Source organism: Oncorhynchus clarkii, chromosome 14 (assembly GCF_045791955.1).
Source record: "Oncorhynchus clarkii lewisi isolate Uvic-CL-2024 chromosome 14, UVic_Ocla_1.0, whole genome shotgun sequence".
NCBI classification, from domain to species: Eukaryota; Metazoa; Chordata; class Actinopteri; order Salmoniformes; family Salmonidae; genus Oncorhynchus; species Oncorhynchus clarkii.
Window position 1 is genome coordinate 21,655,608 of NC_092160.1, and position 19,979 is coordinate 21,675,586.

Genomic DNA, 19,979 nt, shown 5'->3' on the forward strand with positions numbered 1-19,979 from the left:
GACCTCGCTTTGTGCACGGGACATTGTCATGCTGAAACCAGAAAGGGCCTTCCCCAAACTGTTGCCACAAAGTTGGAAGCACAGAATCGTCTAGAATGTCCTTGTATGCTGTAGCGTTAATATTTCCCTTCACTGGAACTAAGGCGCCTAGCCCGAACCATGAACAACAGTCCCAGATCATTATTCCCCCTTCACCAAACTTTACAGTTGGCACTATACATTCAGGCAGGTAGCATTCTCCTGGCATCCGCCAAATCCAGGTTCATCCGTCAGACTGCCAGATGGTGACGTGTGAATCATCACTCCAGAGAACACATTTCTACTGATCCAGAGTCCAATGGCAGCAAAATTTACATCACTCCAACTGACGCTTGTCCACCTTTACATTTACCGCTAGCCCAGTAATCACTCCTTTCAATGGTACCCTATTACTAAGAGCAAAGCAAGAAACCGATCTTGCCCCGAGTTGTGTGACACGGAGCGCCCTCTCCCTTTTGGACGGAAGAAACACGCAAATATCGCAAGCCCACTACAGGTTTCCTTCACTGACTCAACTGCAACCACCCTGAAATCACAAATGGACCTGCTAAACGGCAAGGATCCAATTTCTCCCAAAATTTCCCTCCTACTGGACCAGATTCTTCTTTATGTCCATCGATGAAAGGCTTAGGCTCCAAGCTCTTCACCACACGTTCCACCTCACATAACTCGGCCTCATTCAATTCCATTTCACCTCCATTACTCAACCTGGTGCACTGCTCACTCTTCTTCGCCCCCCCTGTCCCTCTTTCTATCACCATCTTCATCAAATTCAACCTCAACCTCTGCATTCCTCATTCTCTTCAATTCCTTCTTCCTCTTTTTCATCTTCCCTTCCTCACAGCTGAAATAGAAGACTGTATCCTGCAGTTTAGGTAGAGGCAGTAAATCCCCAAACTCATAACAGAAGTTCCTGTGGTTCCCGCTTGTCTCTGTAGCCTTTTTCCACACGACCATCCCCACAAAATCTTCTCCCCGTATTGAAACTGTTTTACCAACCCTGCACATCTACTCTGTACTAGTACCCTGTGTACATAGCCAAGTTATCGTTACACATTTTGTATTTATTCCTCATGTTATTATATTTCCATAATTTTCCTCTCTATATTGTTGGGAAGGACCAGTAAATAAGTCTACACCTTTTGTTTACGGAGCATTTGACAAATAAAATGTGATTTGATCTCCCACACATAGAGCTAATTGCAAAAGAGAGAAATAGTAATGGCGTCTTTTTGTAGGCACTAACTCCACCATGGTTTTTTGGACAAAGCCTATGAGGAAAATGAAAAACGTTTTTTTGAGTTTTTGGGATGAACGCCCAAAATAAGGTCTGTGGTAAACACAGGTTTAGGAGATCTTATACGTTTTGTCCTATGAGATAATCTTCATCAGCTAATGTCACTTTTTGTGAATTTTGAAGAATGTATGTAATAATAAAAATACATAAATCATAAGGGCTTCATCATTCATAAAGTTCATGTTAACCAACTGCTATTGTCTCGTAACACAAAATATAAGAGCCTGTGTTATCCTCAGAATTTATTTGAGGGGTTTATTCCTAAACTCTAATCTTTCCCCATTCTTTTTATCCATAGGGATGGCTGGACTAACCAGATGTATTTTTTGAGGAGTTTTAGGACTGCAAAAAGCTCTATAGCCATCTATCTATCTGACCAATATATAAAAAAGAGGCTACTGTCCCTTTAAATCCTCCCCCGTATTATTCCTGGAGTAAGCAGTTTGCCGTTAAAAAAAAGAGCGAGAAAGAATGAGAAAAACACACTCCGGTTAAAACACACACTGACAAACAAACACAAGTGTAAAAGAAGAGACCGAGTGGATTCGTACAGTCCTCTGGATTTAGTGGTTGGGGGGAAGAAGTTTCTTTCCCCAAAGCCAAACTGTTGTATTAGATTTGCAGACTCACAGAGACGATGCCTTTCTTTTGCCTAGTCTCAAAAACCGCTCAGTGGATTTGATTGCCGCTCAGATTATTTTCTGCAAATTATTCCAACGGAAGGGATTGAGAGATTGAGCCAGAGGATGCTCCCACAGCTCATAAGGATTCTATATGTCTTGTCTTTTTGCTTTTTTCAAGGAGGCTTTATCAGGTAAGAAAGACAGTATTGCATTGCTTGTGGGTTGTCTTTCACTGGGCAACAGAGTGGATTTAAAGCAGTTTTTTTTTCTACATTTCATATAATCCCTTACCGAGATTATATCACTATCTATCTGATCATTATGGTTACATTTTGCATTGAGTATGCAGAGGAATAAAAGGTTAAGGTAAAATCAATTGATCTTGAGACTAACCGAACATTGATTGCTACCAGACTTTTGTATATTTGGACATTGGCAAACACATTCTAATATATACTATTTGAGCCCTAGATCCTTTGCTTAAAAATGCATTAAAAGTTATCTTGACAGTTTAGTCAAAAATAGAGGCAATATGTTGACCAGTAACACTCGATTTTTATAACGGAGGGTAAATAACTAGCAACAAAAGAGACATGCAAACAATGGATTATTCACAGCACAGTCTCCTTATGTGCAAGTAACAGGTTTGTGTGATTCTACCTGGCATGTTACCCTTGTATTAACACAATATTATGCAAAAGACCTCTATCTCACCCACACCTAAACAGAAGAGAGAGAGAAGATAACCTGTATTGACTTAAACTACCTGTAGAGCATCCATCTGAACTTGTATTATAAATAGTGGATACATGTATATTGTAACCATTATATAACAGTCACCATAACCTGGTAACCTCACCATAAGCTCTACCTTCTAAATATTTAAAAAAATATATATATATAAATAACAAATGCATTCTTTCGAAAAAATCTGTCCTGATGAGATTTCAGAAATGGAGTGATGAAATGAGTGTGCCTGGCACGTGTACAATGCTTGATTTAATTATCATAGGAAAACAGTGGAATTCTGCTGTCTCATTTCTGTTTAGACAAGGTGTCTGGGTTGACAGACACGAGAGAGACGCTCACTCTTTCTCTCTCGGTCGCAGTCTCTCTCCCTCTTCCCTGCTTTCTGTATATAAATTGTTTGCTTCCTATCTTCCTTTCTCACGCTCTCTCGTGGTCAGTCTTTCTCTCTATCTCTATCTCTCCTCTCCTCTATCTCTCCTCTCTCTCTCTCTATGTATGTATGTATGTGTATGTATGTATGTGCTATATATATATATATATATATATATATATATATATATATATATATATATATATATATATATATATATATATATATATATATAGCTGAAGTCAGAAGTTTACGTACACTTAGGTTGGAGTCATTAACTTGTTTTTCAACCACACCACAAATTGTTAACAAACTATAGTTTTGGCAAGTCGTTTAGGACATGTACTTTGTGCATGACACAAGTACATTTTCCAACATTTTCCAACAATTGTTTACAGACGGATTATTTTACTTATAATTCGCTGTATCACAATTCCAGTGGGGTCAGAAGTTTACATACACTAAGTTGACAGCTTGGAAAATTCCAGAAAATGATGTCATGGCTTTAGAAGCTTCTGATAGGCTAATTGACATCATTTGAGTCAATTGGAGGTGTGTACCTGTGGTTGTATTTCAAGGCCTACCTTCAAACTCAGTGCAGCAGTCATACCACTCAGGAAGGAGACGTGTTCTGTGTCCTAGAGATGAACGTACTTTGGTGCGAAATGTGCAAATCAATCCCAGAATAACAGCAAAGGACCTTGTGAAGATGCTGGAGGAAACAGATACAAAAGTATCTATATCCACAGTAAAACGAGTCCTATATTGACATAACCTGAAAGGCCACTCAGCAAGGAAGAAGCCACTGCTCCAAAACTGAAATAAAAAAGCCCAACTGCGGTTTGCAACTGCACATGGGGACAAAGACCGTACTTTTTGGAGAAATGTCCTTTGGTCTGATGAAACAAAAATATAACTGTTTTGCCATAATGACCATCGTTATGTTTGGATGAAAAAGGGGGAGGCTTGCAGGCCGAAGAACACCATCCCAACCGTGAAGCACGGGGGTGGCAGCCTCATGTTGTGGGTGTGCTTTGCTGCAGGAGGGACTGGTGCACTTCACAAAATAGATGGCATATTGAGGAAGGAAAATTATGTGGATATATTGAAGCAACATCTCAAGACATCAGTCAGGAAGTTAAAGCTTGGTGGCAAATGGGTCTTCCAAGTGGACAATGACCCCAAGCATACTTCCAAAGTTGTGGCAAAATGTCTTAAGGACAACAAAGTCAAGGTATTGGAGTGGCCATCATAAAGCCTTGACCTCAATCCTATAGAAAATGTGTGGACAGAACTGAAAAAGCGTGTGCGAGCAAGGAGGCCAACAAACCTGACTCAGTTACACCAGCTCTGTCAAGAGGAATGGTCCAAAATGTACCCAATTTATTGTGGGAAGCTTGTTGAAGGCTACCCAAAACGTTTGACCCAAGTTAAACAATTTAAAGACAGTGCTTCCAAATACTCATTGAGTGTATGTAAACTTCTGACCGACTCGGAATGTGATGATAGAAATAAAAGCTGAAATAAGTCATTCTCTCTACTATTATTCTGACTTGTTAAAATACAGTGGTGATCCTAACTGACCTAAGATAGGGATTTTTTTACGAGGATTAAATATCAGGAATTGTGAAAAACTTTAAATGTATGAGTAAATAAATTAGTTTAAATGTATTTGGCTAAGGTGTATGTAAACTTCTGACATCAACTGTGTGTGTGTGTGGATATATATATCTCACTTACTACCAGTCAAATGTTTTAGAACGCCTACTAATTCAAGAGTTTCTCTTTATTTTTACTATTTTCTACATTGTAGAATAATAATGAAGACATCAAAATGATGAAATAACACATATGGAATCATGTAGTATCCAAAAAAGTATTAAACAAATCAAAATATATTTTAGATTTGAGTTTCTTCAAATGGCCACCCTTTGCCTTGATGACAGCTTTGCACACTCTTGGCATTCTCTCAACCAGCTTCATGCGGAATTAATTTCAATTAACAGGTGTGCCTTGTTAAAGGTTCATTTGTGGAATTTTGAGCCAATCAGTTGTGTTGTGGTAAGGTAGGTGGGGTATACAGAAGACAGCCCTATTTGGTAAAATACCAAAGTCCGTACTATGGCAAGAACAGCTCAAAAAAGCAAAGAGAAACGACAGTTCATCATTACTTTAAGATATGAAGGTCAGTCAATTTAAGAAATGTTGAACGTCATCAAGCGCTATGATGAAACTGGCTCCCACAGGAATGGAAGACCCAGAGTTACTTCTGATGCAGAGGATAAGTTCATTAGAGTTATCAGCCTCAGAAAAAGCAGCCCAAATAAATGCTTCACAAAGTTCAAGTAACAGACACACAGACGTATGTTTAATATTTTCAGTTACTCCTTATCCATGCTACATAACCTCTAACCCCTACTGGTAAAATAATTTATAAGGTTTAAGATAAATGATTAAATAATTATACCCGGAAACTTAACCAGTAGGGGTTAGAGGTTATGTAGCATGGATAAGGAGTAACTGAAAATATTAAACATAATAGCTCTCCTAATGTGAGTGTGCGTAGGTTAGAAGAATGTTATAGAAGGAACATCTTTGTAGATAAACTTGGATTTGACAAATTGTGAGCTGGGAATTATGTCTGTTTCATTTAAACCAGAACTTTACACACTCTGGGTTGTAGACCGATTAGGATAATTGAAATGTATGAAAATGGATAATAAAATTCTAAATCATGTACTGATCCTGTGCAGGTGTTATTACACGTGGTCTGCCACTGCGAAGATGATCAGCTGTCTGTCCTGTCTCCCTGTAGCGCTGTCTTAGGCGTCTCACAGTACGGACATTGCAATTTATTGCCCTGGCCACATCTGCAGTCCTCATGCCTCCTTGCAGCATGCCTAAGGCACGTTCACGCAGATGAGCAGGGACCCTGGGCATCTTTCTTTTGGTCCTTTTTAGAGTCAGTAGAAAGGCCTCTTTAGTGTCCTACGTTTTCATAACTGTGACCTTAATTGCCTACCTTCTGTAAGCTGTGAGTGTCTTAACGACCGTTCCACAGGTGCATGTTCATTAATTGTTTATGGTTCATTGAACCATGGGGAACAGAGGGGGAACAGTGTTTAAACACTTTACAATGAAGATCTGTGAAGTTAATTCACAAAAATCCAAATATCTTTGAAAGACAGTGTCCTGAAAAAGGGATGTTTCTTTTTTTGCTGAGTTTACAGGAGTCCATATGTTATTTATTATTTCTGTCACGATCGTCGTAGTGAGGAGACCAAAGCGCAGCGTGATATGAATACATCTTTTTAATGAAAGATGAAAAACCACAAAGTACACTAAACAAACAAACTAAATAACAAGACGAACGTGACCGCTATCAAAACTGAGTGCAAACATGCAACATCACATAGACAATAACCCACCAAATACCCAAAGAGGATGGCTGCCTAAATATGGTTCCCAACCAGAGACAACGATAAACAGTTGCCTCTAATTGAGAACCAATCTAGGCAACCATAGACATACATAAACACCTCGATGGTAAACAACCCCAGAAACCTATAAAACCCCTAGACAGTACAAAAACTCATTCATCACCATGTCACACCCTGACCTAACCAAAATATATAAAGAAAACAAAGAATACTCAGGTCAGGGCGTGACAGTACCCCCCCCCCCACACACACACACACACACAAAGGTGTGGACTCCTGCCGCAAAAACCTAATCTAAAGGGGAGGGTGCGGGTGGGCCTCTTTCACGGCGGTGGCTAGGGTGCGAGACGTGGACCCCACTCTACCTCAGTCTTGGCCCACTTAGGTGGCGCCTCAGGAGCGGGGACCCTCGCAGCGGGCCCCGGACTGAAGATCATCGTAGAGAGTGCCACTGGACGGAAAGGCGCCTCTGGACTGAGGAGCGACGCTGGCAGCTACGGACAGGAGGGAGACTCTGGCGGCTCCGGACAGGAGGGCGACTTCGGCATCGCCGGCATGACGGGAGACTCTGGCGGCTCAGGGCCGCTCAGGGCCTTTCATTAAAAAGATGTATTCATATCACGCTGCGCTTTGGTCTCCTCACTACGACGATCGTGACAGAAATAATAAATAACATATGGACTCATGTAAACTCAGGGCAGACGCGAGACTCTGGCGGCTCAGGGCAGACGGGAGACTCTGGCGGCTCAGGGCAGACGGGAGAACCTGTAGGGATGAGACTGAGAGACAGCCTGGTGTGGGGGGCTGCCACCGGAGGGCTGGTGTGTGGAGGTGGCACCGGATAGTCCGCACCGTGAAGGCGCACAGGAGATCTTGAGCGCCGAGCCAGCCCAACCTTCCCTGGTTGAATACTCCCTGTAGCCAGGCCAGTGCGGCGAGGTGGAATAGCCCGCACTGGGCTGTGCTGGCGAACCAGGGACACCATGTGTAAGGCTGGTGCCATGTATGCTGGACCGAGGAGACGCACTGGAGACCAGATGCGTAGAGCCGGCTTCATGGCACCTGGCTCGATGCCCACTCTAGCCCGGCCGATACGAGGAGCTGGAATGTACCGAACCGGGCTATGCACACGCACCGGGGACACAGTGCGCTCCACCGTGTAACACGGTGCCTGCCCGGTTCCTCTCTCTCTCCGGTAAACACAGGAAGTTAGCGCACGTCTCCTACCTGGCTTCGCCACACTCCCTGTGTGCCCCCCCAATACATTTTTGGGGCTGCCTCTCGGGCTTCCAGCCACGCCCCCGTGCTGCCTCCTCATACCGGCGCCTCTCTGCTTTCGCTGCCTCCAGCTCTGCTTTGTGGCGGTGATATTCCCCTGGCTGTGCCCAGGGTCCTTCGCCGCCCATAATCTCCTCCCAAGTCCATGAGTCCTGCGTTCTTTGCCGCTGCTGCTGCTAGCCGTTACCACGCTGCTTGGTCCATTGTTGGTGGGTTATTCTGTCACGATCGTCGTAGTGAAGAGACCAAAGCGCAGCATGATGTGAATAGATCTTTTTAATGAAAGACGAAAAAACACAAAGTACACTAAACAAACAAAATAACAAGACGAACGTGACCGCTATCAAAACTGAGTGCAAACATGCAACATCACATAGACAATAACCCACCAAATACCCAAAGCAGATGGCTGCCTAAATATGGTTCCCAATCAGAGACAACGATAAATAGCTGCCTCTAATTGAGAACCAATCTAGGCAACCATAGGCATACATAAACACCTAGATGGTAAACAACCCCATAAACCTATAAAACCCCTAGGCAGTACAAAAACACATTCATCACCCATGTCACACCCTGACCTAACCAAAATATATAAAGAAAACAAAGAATACTCAGGTCATGGCGTGACAATATCTTTACTATTATTCTACAATTTAGAAAATAGTAAAAAAATATAAAGAAAAACTCTTGCGCTGTTTCGCTCTCTATATTTTATTTATTCATTTATATTTATATATATATATATATATATACAGTGCCTTGCGAAAGTATTCGGCCCCCTTGAACTTTGCGACCTTTTGCCACATTTCAGGCTTCAAACATAAAGATATAAATCAACAACAAGTGGGACACAATCATGAAGTGGAACGACCTTTTTTGGATATTTCAAACTTTTTTAACAAATCAAAAACTGAAAAATTGGGCGTGCAAAATTAAGTTTGAAATATCCAATAAATGTCGTTCCACTTCATGATTGTGTCCCACTTGTTGTTGATTCTTCACAAAAAAATACAGTTTTTTATCTTTATGTTTGAAGCCTGAAATGTGGCAAAAGGTCGCAAAGTTCAAGGGGGCCAAATACTTTCGCAAGGCACTGTATATATATATATATATATCATACCCACCTCTACTCTCCCTCTTCTCTTTTTGCTGTATCTCCCTCCCTGCGTAGCGGAAACTTTTGCAGTGAACGCTTTCCCTATTTCATGCCCTGTCAAACCCAGGTGTGAGCAGGAGAGGGAATTAAGATCTGCATAATCCCACCGCCAGGTTCAACACTCGGTGAACCTTGGGGCTGGAGAGAGCAGCCCTTTAGCCTTGGGGAGCAGTGGAACTGACAACATCACCTCAGAGAAATCAGCCCTCCAACCAGGCAGGGAGAGAGTGAAGAGGAGAGCACAGGGCCTAGAAATGGTTAGACAGAGGACAGAGGGTGTGAAGGTGATGGGAGGAATAGAGAGACGTAGAAAGAGAATGGGGTGTAGAGTAGGATAGAGGTAGACTAGGAAGAGGGGACATCTGGTTTGGTGGACGGGAGGGGGCAAAATAAGAGGGATGGAGAGGGAATGACACAGTCCCCTGTGGGGATGGGGAAGGAGTGACCTGTGGCTGGGTAACATGGTTGGTTTCTTAGGGACTAACAAGCCAGGACATTGAGCAGGGCTCAGTAAATTACACGCTTTGTAATCAGTCATTGTAGTGGAGACTCTGTGTGTGTAATTTACGTCTGTGTGTGTTCACTACACTGCTAACCCAACGTGTGGATAAAGACAGACACCGGCATCTACAGCCGTAAAATGGCATAGACCCTGCTCCCAGTGCTATTTGGTTAGTGAAGGGACCCAGACTGAGTCAAAGCTGAGCTGGTTGGTGTTCATTATGCATCATAAATGCGTGAACGTGACCCTGATCTCAGAGCACCTCCCCATCAGTAACTGCTGTGTAGCCGGGCCTGCAGTGTTGTGATTAGCAGGCACGCTAAACGTGAGCCTGCTCTGGCCTACTCAGACACTACAATATCCCAGTGTCTGTCTTCCGTGCTGAACTGACCCATCTCATCAAATGTCCCAGGGAGGGACGACAGGGAACACGAACGAGGACTTTCATTTATTAAATATGTACTCAACACTGGATAGTCAACTTTGAGATTGTAGAATTTTCTTCTGAAAATGAGTAAGTGGTCATAAATAAGCAAGGAATTGGATTGAACGTGGTCGAGTGGGTGGAACTAGGGCTGTGGCGGTCATGAAATTTTGTCAGTCAGTGATTGTCATGCAAATAACTTCCGGCCTCACGGTAATTGACCGTCAATTAACATAAGCACTTTTAGCATCTCCGGTTTCCACGTATAGTCTACAAGCCAATGATTCAGGCCTTTGGAACGTCTACATTTTAAAAAGTCGAATAAATCCATTTAATATAGCCTACTAGGCTTCAATGGGATCCAGATTGTCATACTGGGATATTCGGTTATACCGGCACTGAACACACGGGTACTATTTTCAAAACCCCGCTAAGCCTTTAATCTGAATGTTAGCAATGCCAACAAGTAACGTAAACTCACTCACTTTTGTACATCGCCTTGGTCCGTACAATTGAACTTATTTTAGCGCCCCAAAAACGTAATACTTCCAGATCAACTGTAATGTCAAATCCATTATAAAGCACAATTTCTACCCTTTCCAACAGAATCAATTACATGACCTAAAAGCTGCCCGTTTCTGCATGATTCAAGCAGGCAATGAGCCCCGTCGGGTCTTTTTAAAAATGGCGGGTGGTGAAGCGGAACTAATGCTTGATAGTGAGAAGGAGAGATGTTGTGTGGGAAAATTGCTTTTTTTCACTCGATCTGACCAACTTATCACCTTATCGCCTCTAAAATGTAAATAAAACACTATAAAGAGTCATTACATACCTATTTGAAGGTTTGTGTCGAATCTGAAACGGGTTTTTAGGGCGGTGCTAAAGTGAAGTAAACAGCGGCTTTGAGAAGGATGATCGCATGTAATGATGACGCAAAAAATGACTAGGTATCCCCCCCTTACTCCCGTCACTGTCCATTTCTTATTTTTAACGATGAGAGAAGTGCTACACCTGGTGGAGAGAGATTGTAAGACAGAAATAGTTGCTTTATGCGTGCTGTACGTTAAGACATGACACGTCAAGATGTAACGGAGGGTCCGTTTTTTCAACTTTTCTCCAATACTATAGAGCCATTACCGTGTCGATCAACGCTTGAATAGAAACCTAGTTCACACCCCCGATTTTGAAGTCAACACAGTCTCTACAGTCCCATTTAGTTTTCTTTGTAGCCTCGTTTGAATGTTGCGGTTGCGCACATTTTTACAGAATGGGGTGAGTTTACGTTACATATCAAATGCTATAGAGAATGCTAACGAGCACCAGCAAACATTTTTATACAGTCTCTGACTTAAACTGTTTTCAGGACAGACATGCCAGCTCATAAAGTTATACAAGTCAATAAAAAATGCTACTCACAGTTTGTTGCAAAACAAATATTAGACCGGCAAGTGAAGCTTGATATTGAAGAAGCTAAACACTTAGCTAACTAGCTATTTAATTAGCAAACCAAATTCACAACTGCATAGCATTTTTAGCACCTTTTTAAACAGTTAACTTAAAAGTTATAAGATATCTAGCTGGCAAACATTTAGTTGTGAATTCCATACTGTAACTAGATCACCTGGTGCGTGCTGTACAACAGTGAGTGACTCCCAAGGCTCCGGTCTTTCGTTAGCATCGTATGAACCATCCTGATCTGGCGAGCTCACATTCTGTTTCACTATACGGATACACAATGTGAGCTCACGAGATTGGTTCATAAGAGTCTCTCGTCATTGTGTGCTTGTAAACATAAACCACGTCACTGAGTACTACCGGTAAGCTTCATAATGGAAAAATGATGCGATGGGTGAAATGAAGAACACTATTTTACATATCTCCTAACATGTTGCACAAGTTGACTGCAGGTATTTACTTAAGTACCAACAAATATTCAAATGTATTTAAAAAATATCAAAGAAATTGTTTCTATTGACGGTATTGTAATACCATCCTGTGGCTATTTCCAAATACGGTGCACCACCCAAGCCTAGCTTGTATGACATCAATGGGGTATTTTATTATAATCCCCAACGTCTCAACTTTCAGAACACATTGACTCCTCTTGATTTACAGCATTTCCCTCACTCAGACAAGCGCCAAATCCTATAGTATACACCATCAAAATGAATCCATTATTTATTTTAGGCAGGTCTAAGGAAACATTATGATGAGGAGAAATGGTAGCCTATTTCAGTTGAACAGAATAGCGTATTTTGAGTCATCCTGATCTGGCTATGCCATATGTCTGTGGGCTACATTAGTTCATTTTGCAGGCAGGATTTACTTATTCCTGTGGCATTATTTTATAGTAGGAACAATAGAATTGAACTGAATAAAATAGAAAGGATATTTTCACACAAACGATTTCCAAGGGAGTGTGCACATGTGGCTATTGTGTTGAGCGGTTAGCAAAGAAACAGGTTCTCTGAGTTATTTATGCAACTTTAGTTGTGATACAAATGTTAGGCTATATGTTTTGATTTCTAATACATTTTAAGGCTGCATGATGCAACTCAAAGTATTATTTGAAAAAAGTTGCAAGAAAGGTAAGCTCTCTACTGTTTCTTGCTCATGCAGAACACACTTCATCAATCTCTCATTCACCATTTGATAAGCACTTGATAATATTCTTACCCATCAGACTATTCTCAAATGAATCTGGTGTTTACATATGGCCTAATAATATGTGTGGAATGGTTACTTTTTATTAAGAATGGCCCACAAAATAGGCTGCACTTGAATAGCAAATGGAGATTGTGTGAGGTTACATTTTCAATATGCCAGGTAGGCTACACCGTTTGTAAAGCAAGTGAATGTGCTTAATTTAATGATTTGAGCAATAAATATAGCAGCACGAGAGAACTGGGATCGTCTTTTTAAAGTGGCCAGTCAAAACTGTTTTCAAACGTGATTGCGGTACTGGGCTAATAAGAACACGTTTCACTAAGCTCTGTAGACTATGGGCTCTCCACCCATGTTCTACGAGTCCTAGGCCTATAGGGTACTGTACTTTGTTATTTGGACACTTAAGTTGTGATACAAACTTTCTCAAAACATATAGGCCTATGGGCTAGAATGCATGATGCATGCGACTGATTTGAAAAAGTAGGCAAAACATTTCTTTAGTAGACTGCACAACCTGGGCATCATTCACAAGTGATACTATTCTCACCCATCAGACTATTGTCAATTTAATTTTGCCTTTACATATACTAAACAATAGATGTGTGAATTTAGTATTGACTTAGAATGGATCAGTGAATTGTAATTAATCGATTGAATAGCTAATGAAGGACACTTTCCCGCAGTTCATTTTCATGACAGCCAGGTAGGCTGCTCCTGTTGTAAAGCGAAGCGATGTGCTTCATATTAGGAAAGTTGCGAAATAGATATAGTAGGCCTAAGCTATAGAAAGCTAATGGGATCCTCTTTTTAATAGTCATCAAAATTCTGTTTTCTCACACGATAGCAAAGCCTATAGAATTGTTGCGCAACATGGGCTTATAGGAACTCTTATTTCATTCTATGCATCAACCAGCTATGAGGCTGGATCTCGGTGTGCAGTATTCCGCTCTCATGAAGTGTTTGATTTGATTTTTGATTTCCTTTGCATTGATGTCAGAGTGATTAGAGGGACAATAGAGTGCTAAGTACTGGCCATTAGCGACTGGTCTTTAGCAAGTTTTGTAGGCTACTAATGATAAAATCAAATTTTATTTGTCACATGCGCCGAATACAACAGGACCTTATAGTGAAATTCCCTTAACCAACAATGCAGTTTTAAGAAAAATTTAAAAAAATGAAGTAACAAGTTAAAGAGCAGCAGTAAAATAACAATAGCGAGGCTATATACAGGGGCTACCGTTTAGAGTCGATGTGGGGGAGCACCGGTTAATCAAGGTAATATCTACATGTTGGTAGAGTTATTAAAGTGACTATGCATAGATAATAAACAGAGTAGCAGCAGCGTAAAAGAGGGGGGGGATGCAAATAGTCTGGGTAGCCATTTGATTAAATGTTCAGGAGTCTTATTGCTTGGGGCCTCTTGGACCTAGACTTGGCGCTCTGGTACCGCTTGCCGTGCGGTAGCAGAGAGAACAGTGTTTGACTAGGGTGGCTTCCTCTGACACCGCCTGGTATAGAGGTCCTGGATGGCAAGAAGCTTGGCCCCATTGATGTACTGGACAGTACGCACTACCCTTTGTAGTACTTTGCGGTCGGAGGCTGAGCAGTTGCCAAATCAGGCAGTGATGCAACTAGTCAGAATGCTCTCTATGGTGTAGTTGTAGAACCTTTTGAGGATCTGAGGACCCATGCCAAATCTTTTCAGTCTCCTGAGGGGGAATAGGCGTTGTCGTGCCCTCTTCACGACTGTCTTGGTGTGCTTGGACCATGTTAGTTTGTTGGTGATGTGGACACCAAGGAACTTGAAGCTCTCAACCTGCTCCGCTACAGCCCCGTCGATGAGAATGGGGTGTGCTCGGCCCTCCTTTTCCTGTATTCCAAAATCATCTCCTTTGTCTTGATCACTTTGAGGGAGAGGTTGTTGTCCTGCCACCACACGACCAGGTCTCTGACCTCCTCCCTATAGGCTGTCTCGTCGGTGATCAGGCCTACCACTGTTGTGTCATCGGTCAAACTTGATGATGGTGTTGGAGTCGTGCCTGGCCATGCATTCATGAGTGAACAGGAAGCACAGGAGGGGACTGAGCACTCATCCCTGAGGGGCTCCTGTGTTGAGGATCAGCGTGGCGCATGTGTTGTTACCTACCCTTACCACCTGGGTGGGCGGCCTGTCAGCAAGTCTCGGATCCAGTTGCAGGGGGAGGTGTTTAGTCCCTGTGTCCTTTGCTTATTGATGGCTTATTGAGGGCACTATGGTGTTGAACACTGAGCTGTAGTCAATGAATAGCATTCTCACATAGGTGTTCCTTTCCTTTTGTCCAGGTGTGAAAGGGCAGTGTGGAGTGCAATAGAGATTGCATCATCTGTTGGGGTGGTATGCAAATTGGAGTGGGTCTAGGGTTTCTGGGATGATGGTGTTGATATGCCTTTCAAAGCACTTCATGGCTACAGATATGAGTGCTACGGGTCGGTAGACATCAGAGCGCAGTTTTGGAGAAGCCTAGTTACATGGAATTTGACTGTGGTCATGGCTCTTGACTGGCGGTAATACGGTCACTGTAACAGCCCTAGGTGGAATGCATAAGACAACACACAAAGGGATATCTGAGAGAGCCCAGTGATCTTGTTTATGAGGGTAGTCCTGGTTCCAGTTCAGATAATTTGCTCCTATTCTAGGACTTTCCTGTCTTCCCTTAATGGGCCAAGGAGGACTGGGTAGGTTTTAAGATGGAAGCTTGATCATATTGGAATTGGACCAATAGGCAAGTAATAACCCTCATGGGACAGAGATGATTGGTTAGGATTTGGACCAACCATGTAAAATAGTCTGGACATATTGTCAGGACCGCCCAAATGTAAAATGTATGCACACATGACTGTTGGTAGCTTTGGATAAAAGCATCTGCTAAATAGCATCTATTATTCTACGTATCAGTGACATCAAATTTTATTTGTCACATACACATGGTTAGCAGATGTTAATGCGAGTGTAGCGAAATGCTTGTGCTTCTAGTTCTGACAATGCAGTAATAACCAACGAGTAATCTAACCTAACAATTCCACAACAACTACCTTATACACACAAGTGTAAAGGGATAAAGAATATGTACATAAAGATTTATGAATGAGTGATGGTACAGAATGGCATAGGCAAGATGCAGTAGATGGTATTGAGTACAGTATATACATATGAGATGAGTAATGTAGGGTATGTAAACATAAAAGTGGCATTGTTTAAAGTCGCTAGTGATACATGTATTACAAAAAGATGGCAAGATGCAGTAGATGGTATTGAGTACAGTATATACATGTGAGATGAGTAATGTAGGGTATATATACATTATATAAAGTGGCATTGTTTAAAGTGGCTAGTGATACATTTTTTACATCAATTCCCATTATTAAAGTGGCTGGAGTTGAGTCAGTATGTTGGCAGCAGCCACTCAATGTTAGTGGTGGCTGTTTAACAGTCTGATGGCCTTGAGATAGAAGCTGTTTTTCAGTCTCTCGGTCCCTGCTTTGATGCACCTGTACTGACCTCGCCTTCTGGATGATAGCGGGGTGAACAGGCAGTGGCTCGGGTAGTTGTTGTCCTTGATGATCTTTATGGCCTTCCTGTGACATCGGGTGGTGTAGGTGTCCTTGAGGGCAGGTAGTTTTGCCCCCGGTGATGCGTTGTGCAGACCTCCATACCCTCTGGAGAGCCTTACGGTTGTGGGCGGAGCAGTTGCCGTACCAGGCGGTGATACAGCCCGACAGGAGGCTCTCGATTGTGCATCTGTATAAGTTTGTGAGTGCTTCTGGTGACAAGCTGAATTTCTTCAGCCTCCTGAGGTTGAAGAGGCGCTGCTGCGCCTTCACTACGCTGTCTGTGTGGCTGGACCAATTCAGTTTGTCCGTGATGTGTATGCCGAGGAACTTAAAACTTACTACCCTCTCCATTGCTGTCTCGTCGATGTGGATAGGGGGTTGCTCCCTCTGCTGTTTCCTGAAGTCCACGATCATATCCTTTGTTTTGTTGACGTTGAGTGTGAGGTTATTTTCCTGACACCACACTCCCGAGGGCCCTCACCCCCTCACCTCCTCCCTGTAAGCCATCTCGTCGTTGTTGGTAATCAAGCCTACCACTATAGTGTCGTCCGTAAACTTGACATCCACAATGATAGTAGGGAACATGACAACTTGTGTCAAGGAACTGTTCCTTTTCAAATTCACACAACACGCATCAAAACAAACTTGCCTTTGGGGAAGCTTTGGATTCGGGGCATACAACAGACTTTGAAAGAAAGTTAAAAAAGTCCTCCAGAAATGACATGAACTTGCTATTACTGCTTTAATAAAATTCTGACTGCTGTTTTCTCTGGTATGAAAGCATCAACGGAGCAAGACCCGGGGCTAGTCAACAAAGGAGAGAGCCTTGATTTTGAATGAATCACAGTCCTGTTGTTCAAAGAATGTTGGGGTACAGTGGTTCATACAAATGAAGAGAAATATGTCTTAATAATAAAGTGTACGTGGGGACACATTTCTTACATTTGTCTGTTTTTTTGAGACTGAGACGTTGGTATTAGATTCATTGAATCTGAGGAGCATTAATATTTCCAATGTGCTGGAGTATCTTTTCATTATCTTAAATTTATCTGCCGATTTATGGTAGTTTTTCACAGTCAGAATAGACTAATGAGATGTTTTGGGGGGTGGGGGGGGGCAGATGGGATGCACACGTGGGTTAATGGTAGAAAATGAGGGCGAAGTTAGATGGGATTGTTCTCCTCTGCCCGTCATCTCTGCCTTGAAGGAATGCGCTATCAGGATCCAGTCAAATAATACAAGTAATACTCAAAGAGAATGGATACAAATGAGTGACTGAAAAAGGAGCCAAATCATTTCATATCATTCTTGTTAGAGAACCACCAAAAGCTTTGAATATGGACCCAGCCACATCGAAATGTCACCTCTGTCAACCGTATTGAGACAATGTTTGTCTACGGGACTCATCATACATGACAGACAATAGGGACGTTGGACAGCATCCGTTCTGTCTTTTTTGGATCAAAATATGCATTGAGTTAAACAAATATATAACGCATTGTTAATGCATTTCATCCATGGCCAGGCAGCCGGGCACTACCTGGCAGCTTTGGAATAGCAACACCATCAGAATACACTTCTGATTTCAGTCAGACAGAAATGCAAATTTTCCTTTGGATAGAGGTACCGTTTTACCATTCATCCTCTGTGCACATAGTTGTCTGAGGCTGTTTACCAGCAGCTTATATGAGCTCAATAGCCCTTGGTCCAGCCACACTCATTTTGTACAGAGCAAACCAACATTTCCCCTACTATCAATATTTGTCTCGTCGCCTGGCAGGCTTTCGGCAGACAGGAAATGAGCACACAAACCCAAGGCATACATTCAAGCATGCATTGCAGCTTCCTCTTTGCCAGATTCCTATCTCAATGGGACTTACCTGATTTACTAAATTTGGAGGTTACAATTTACTGATGGTCTCTCCAGTGTGTTGGTGACAGAGGCTAACACCTTGGGCTGGGAGAGAAGAAACCAATGGTTCTCAGCCCATTTCACCCGGCACCTCGCTTGACCTGAAACATGTCTCTACCATGAGATGGAATGTGCAGAACAACCACCTTTTGTACACAACTGAATGATAAGGGATAGGCGTGACGGACAATGGCGAAAGTATGTAGGGCTGAGAGGTACAGTAGCCTGGGATCCACACTGAATATCACTCTGGCCGTGTTCAAATACCCTTGTGTCCTAAGTAGTAGGCAGTTTTTAAGTATGTGAGGAAAAAATAGTTTTATGTTTTAATAGTATGCAACATTTTGAAAATCGGGGACACTTTACATGCCCGGATGTCATACTCGTTTTGGCTTTGACAACAGCTGATTCATTCGATATGGGAATGCGCTACTGCAATCAACTATTAGCGAGAAACTACGTAATGACGCATTCTCTCTAAGCAAAAATAGAATTTTAATAGTATGGGACATTTCGAGGATGTTATACTCATTTAAACTTTTCATCTAATAGAATTTGATGCACACTTTTCCACAGTGCATTAGAAGAGGTGGGCTGCGAGGCCCTAGTTCTCTTCAAGTAACCAACCACAAAACTAGGCTATTTAATTGGGAAAATGGCAGATGCTTCTGCGGTGGTGTTCAAATGTATGCTAAGTAGTTTTTGTTATCCATAAAAAGATCACCAGTATTGCATCGTAGACCACATCTTTTGAGAAGTTGTTTTTTTCCATTAGATTTTTTTACACAAAGTGGGTTTCTATTTTCTCACTGAAAAGTGTTTATTGTTATCTTGTCATTCGTCAGAGCTTTTAAACAAAAATACTAAACCCTCTTTAGAATTCTGAATGTGTCTGCACCGGGGACATTAATGATGTCATGTTAATCAGGCCTTTTGATCTGATTTTGTTTTAGTTTTGTAGGCTAGGCTACCTATTGAATTATTTCATATATTTTTCAAGCCTTAGCAGTCATTCTGATCTTGTTCCCAATGATCAGTGCTTTAGTTTATTATGTTGCTATCCAAATAAAATGTTATTTGTCACATACAGTACACATGTTTAGCAGATGTTATTGCGGGTGTAGCGAAATGCTTGTGTTTCTAGTTCCAACAGTGCAGTAATATCTAACTACACACAATCTAAAGTAAAGGAATGGAATTAAGATATATAAATATTTGAATGAGCAATGTCAGAGCGGCATAGACTAAGATACAGTAGGATAGAATACAGTATATACATATGAGATGAGTAATGCAAAATATGTAAACATTAAAGTGACTAGTGTTCCAATTATTAAAGTGGCCAGTGATTTCAAGTCTATGTATATCGGGCAGCAGCCTCTAATGTGCTAGTGATGGCTATTTAACAGTCTGATGGTCTTGAGATGGAAGCTGTTTTTCAGTCTCTCGGTCTCAGCTTTGATGCACCTGTACTGACCTCGCCTTCTGGATGGTTGCAGGGTGAACAGGCAGTTGCTCAGGTGGTTGTTGTCCTTGATGATCTTTTTGGCTTTGATGTGACATCTGGTGCTGTAGGTGTCCTGGAAGGCAGGTAGTTTGCCCCCTGTGACGCATTGGGCAGTCCGCACCACCCTCTAAAGAGCCTTGCGGTTGCGGGCGGTGCAGTTGCCATACCAGGCGGTGATGCAGCCTGACAGGATATTCTCAATTGTGTAAAAAATGTAGATTTTCTGGATTTCTTTTTCTCATTTTGTCTGTCATAGTTGAAGTGTACCTATGATGAAAATTACAGGCCTCTCTCATCTTATTAAGTGGGAGAACTTGCACAATTGGTGGCTGACTAAATACTTTTTTGCCCCACTGTATATTGTAATATATTATTATTATATATTATAATATATTATTCAGTCCATTTGGTTTGCTGGTC

General features: G+C 42.0%; 1 protein-coding gene across 1 annotated transcript in view; it reads left to right on the forward strand.

Annotated features, from left to right (window-relative positions):
• The first annotated feature begins 1,926 nt into the window (after positions 1–1,926).
• LOC139366024 (glycine receptor subunit alpha-4-like) overlaps positions 1,927–19,979 on the forward strand; it is a 73,474-nt gene continuing 55,421 nt past the window's right edge. The window contains exon 1 of the mRNA XM_071103102.1: positions 1,927–2,150. Within this exon, the coding sequence (XP_070959203.1) occupies positions 2,083–2,150 (68 nt within the window). The 5' untranslated portion in view covers positions 1,927–2,082. The remainder of the gene's footprint in view (positions 2,151–19,979) is intronic.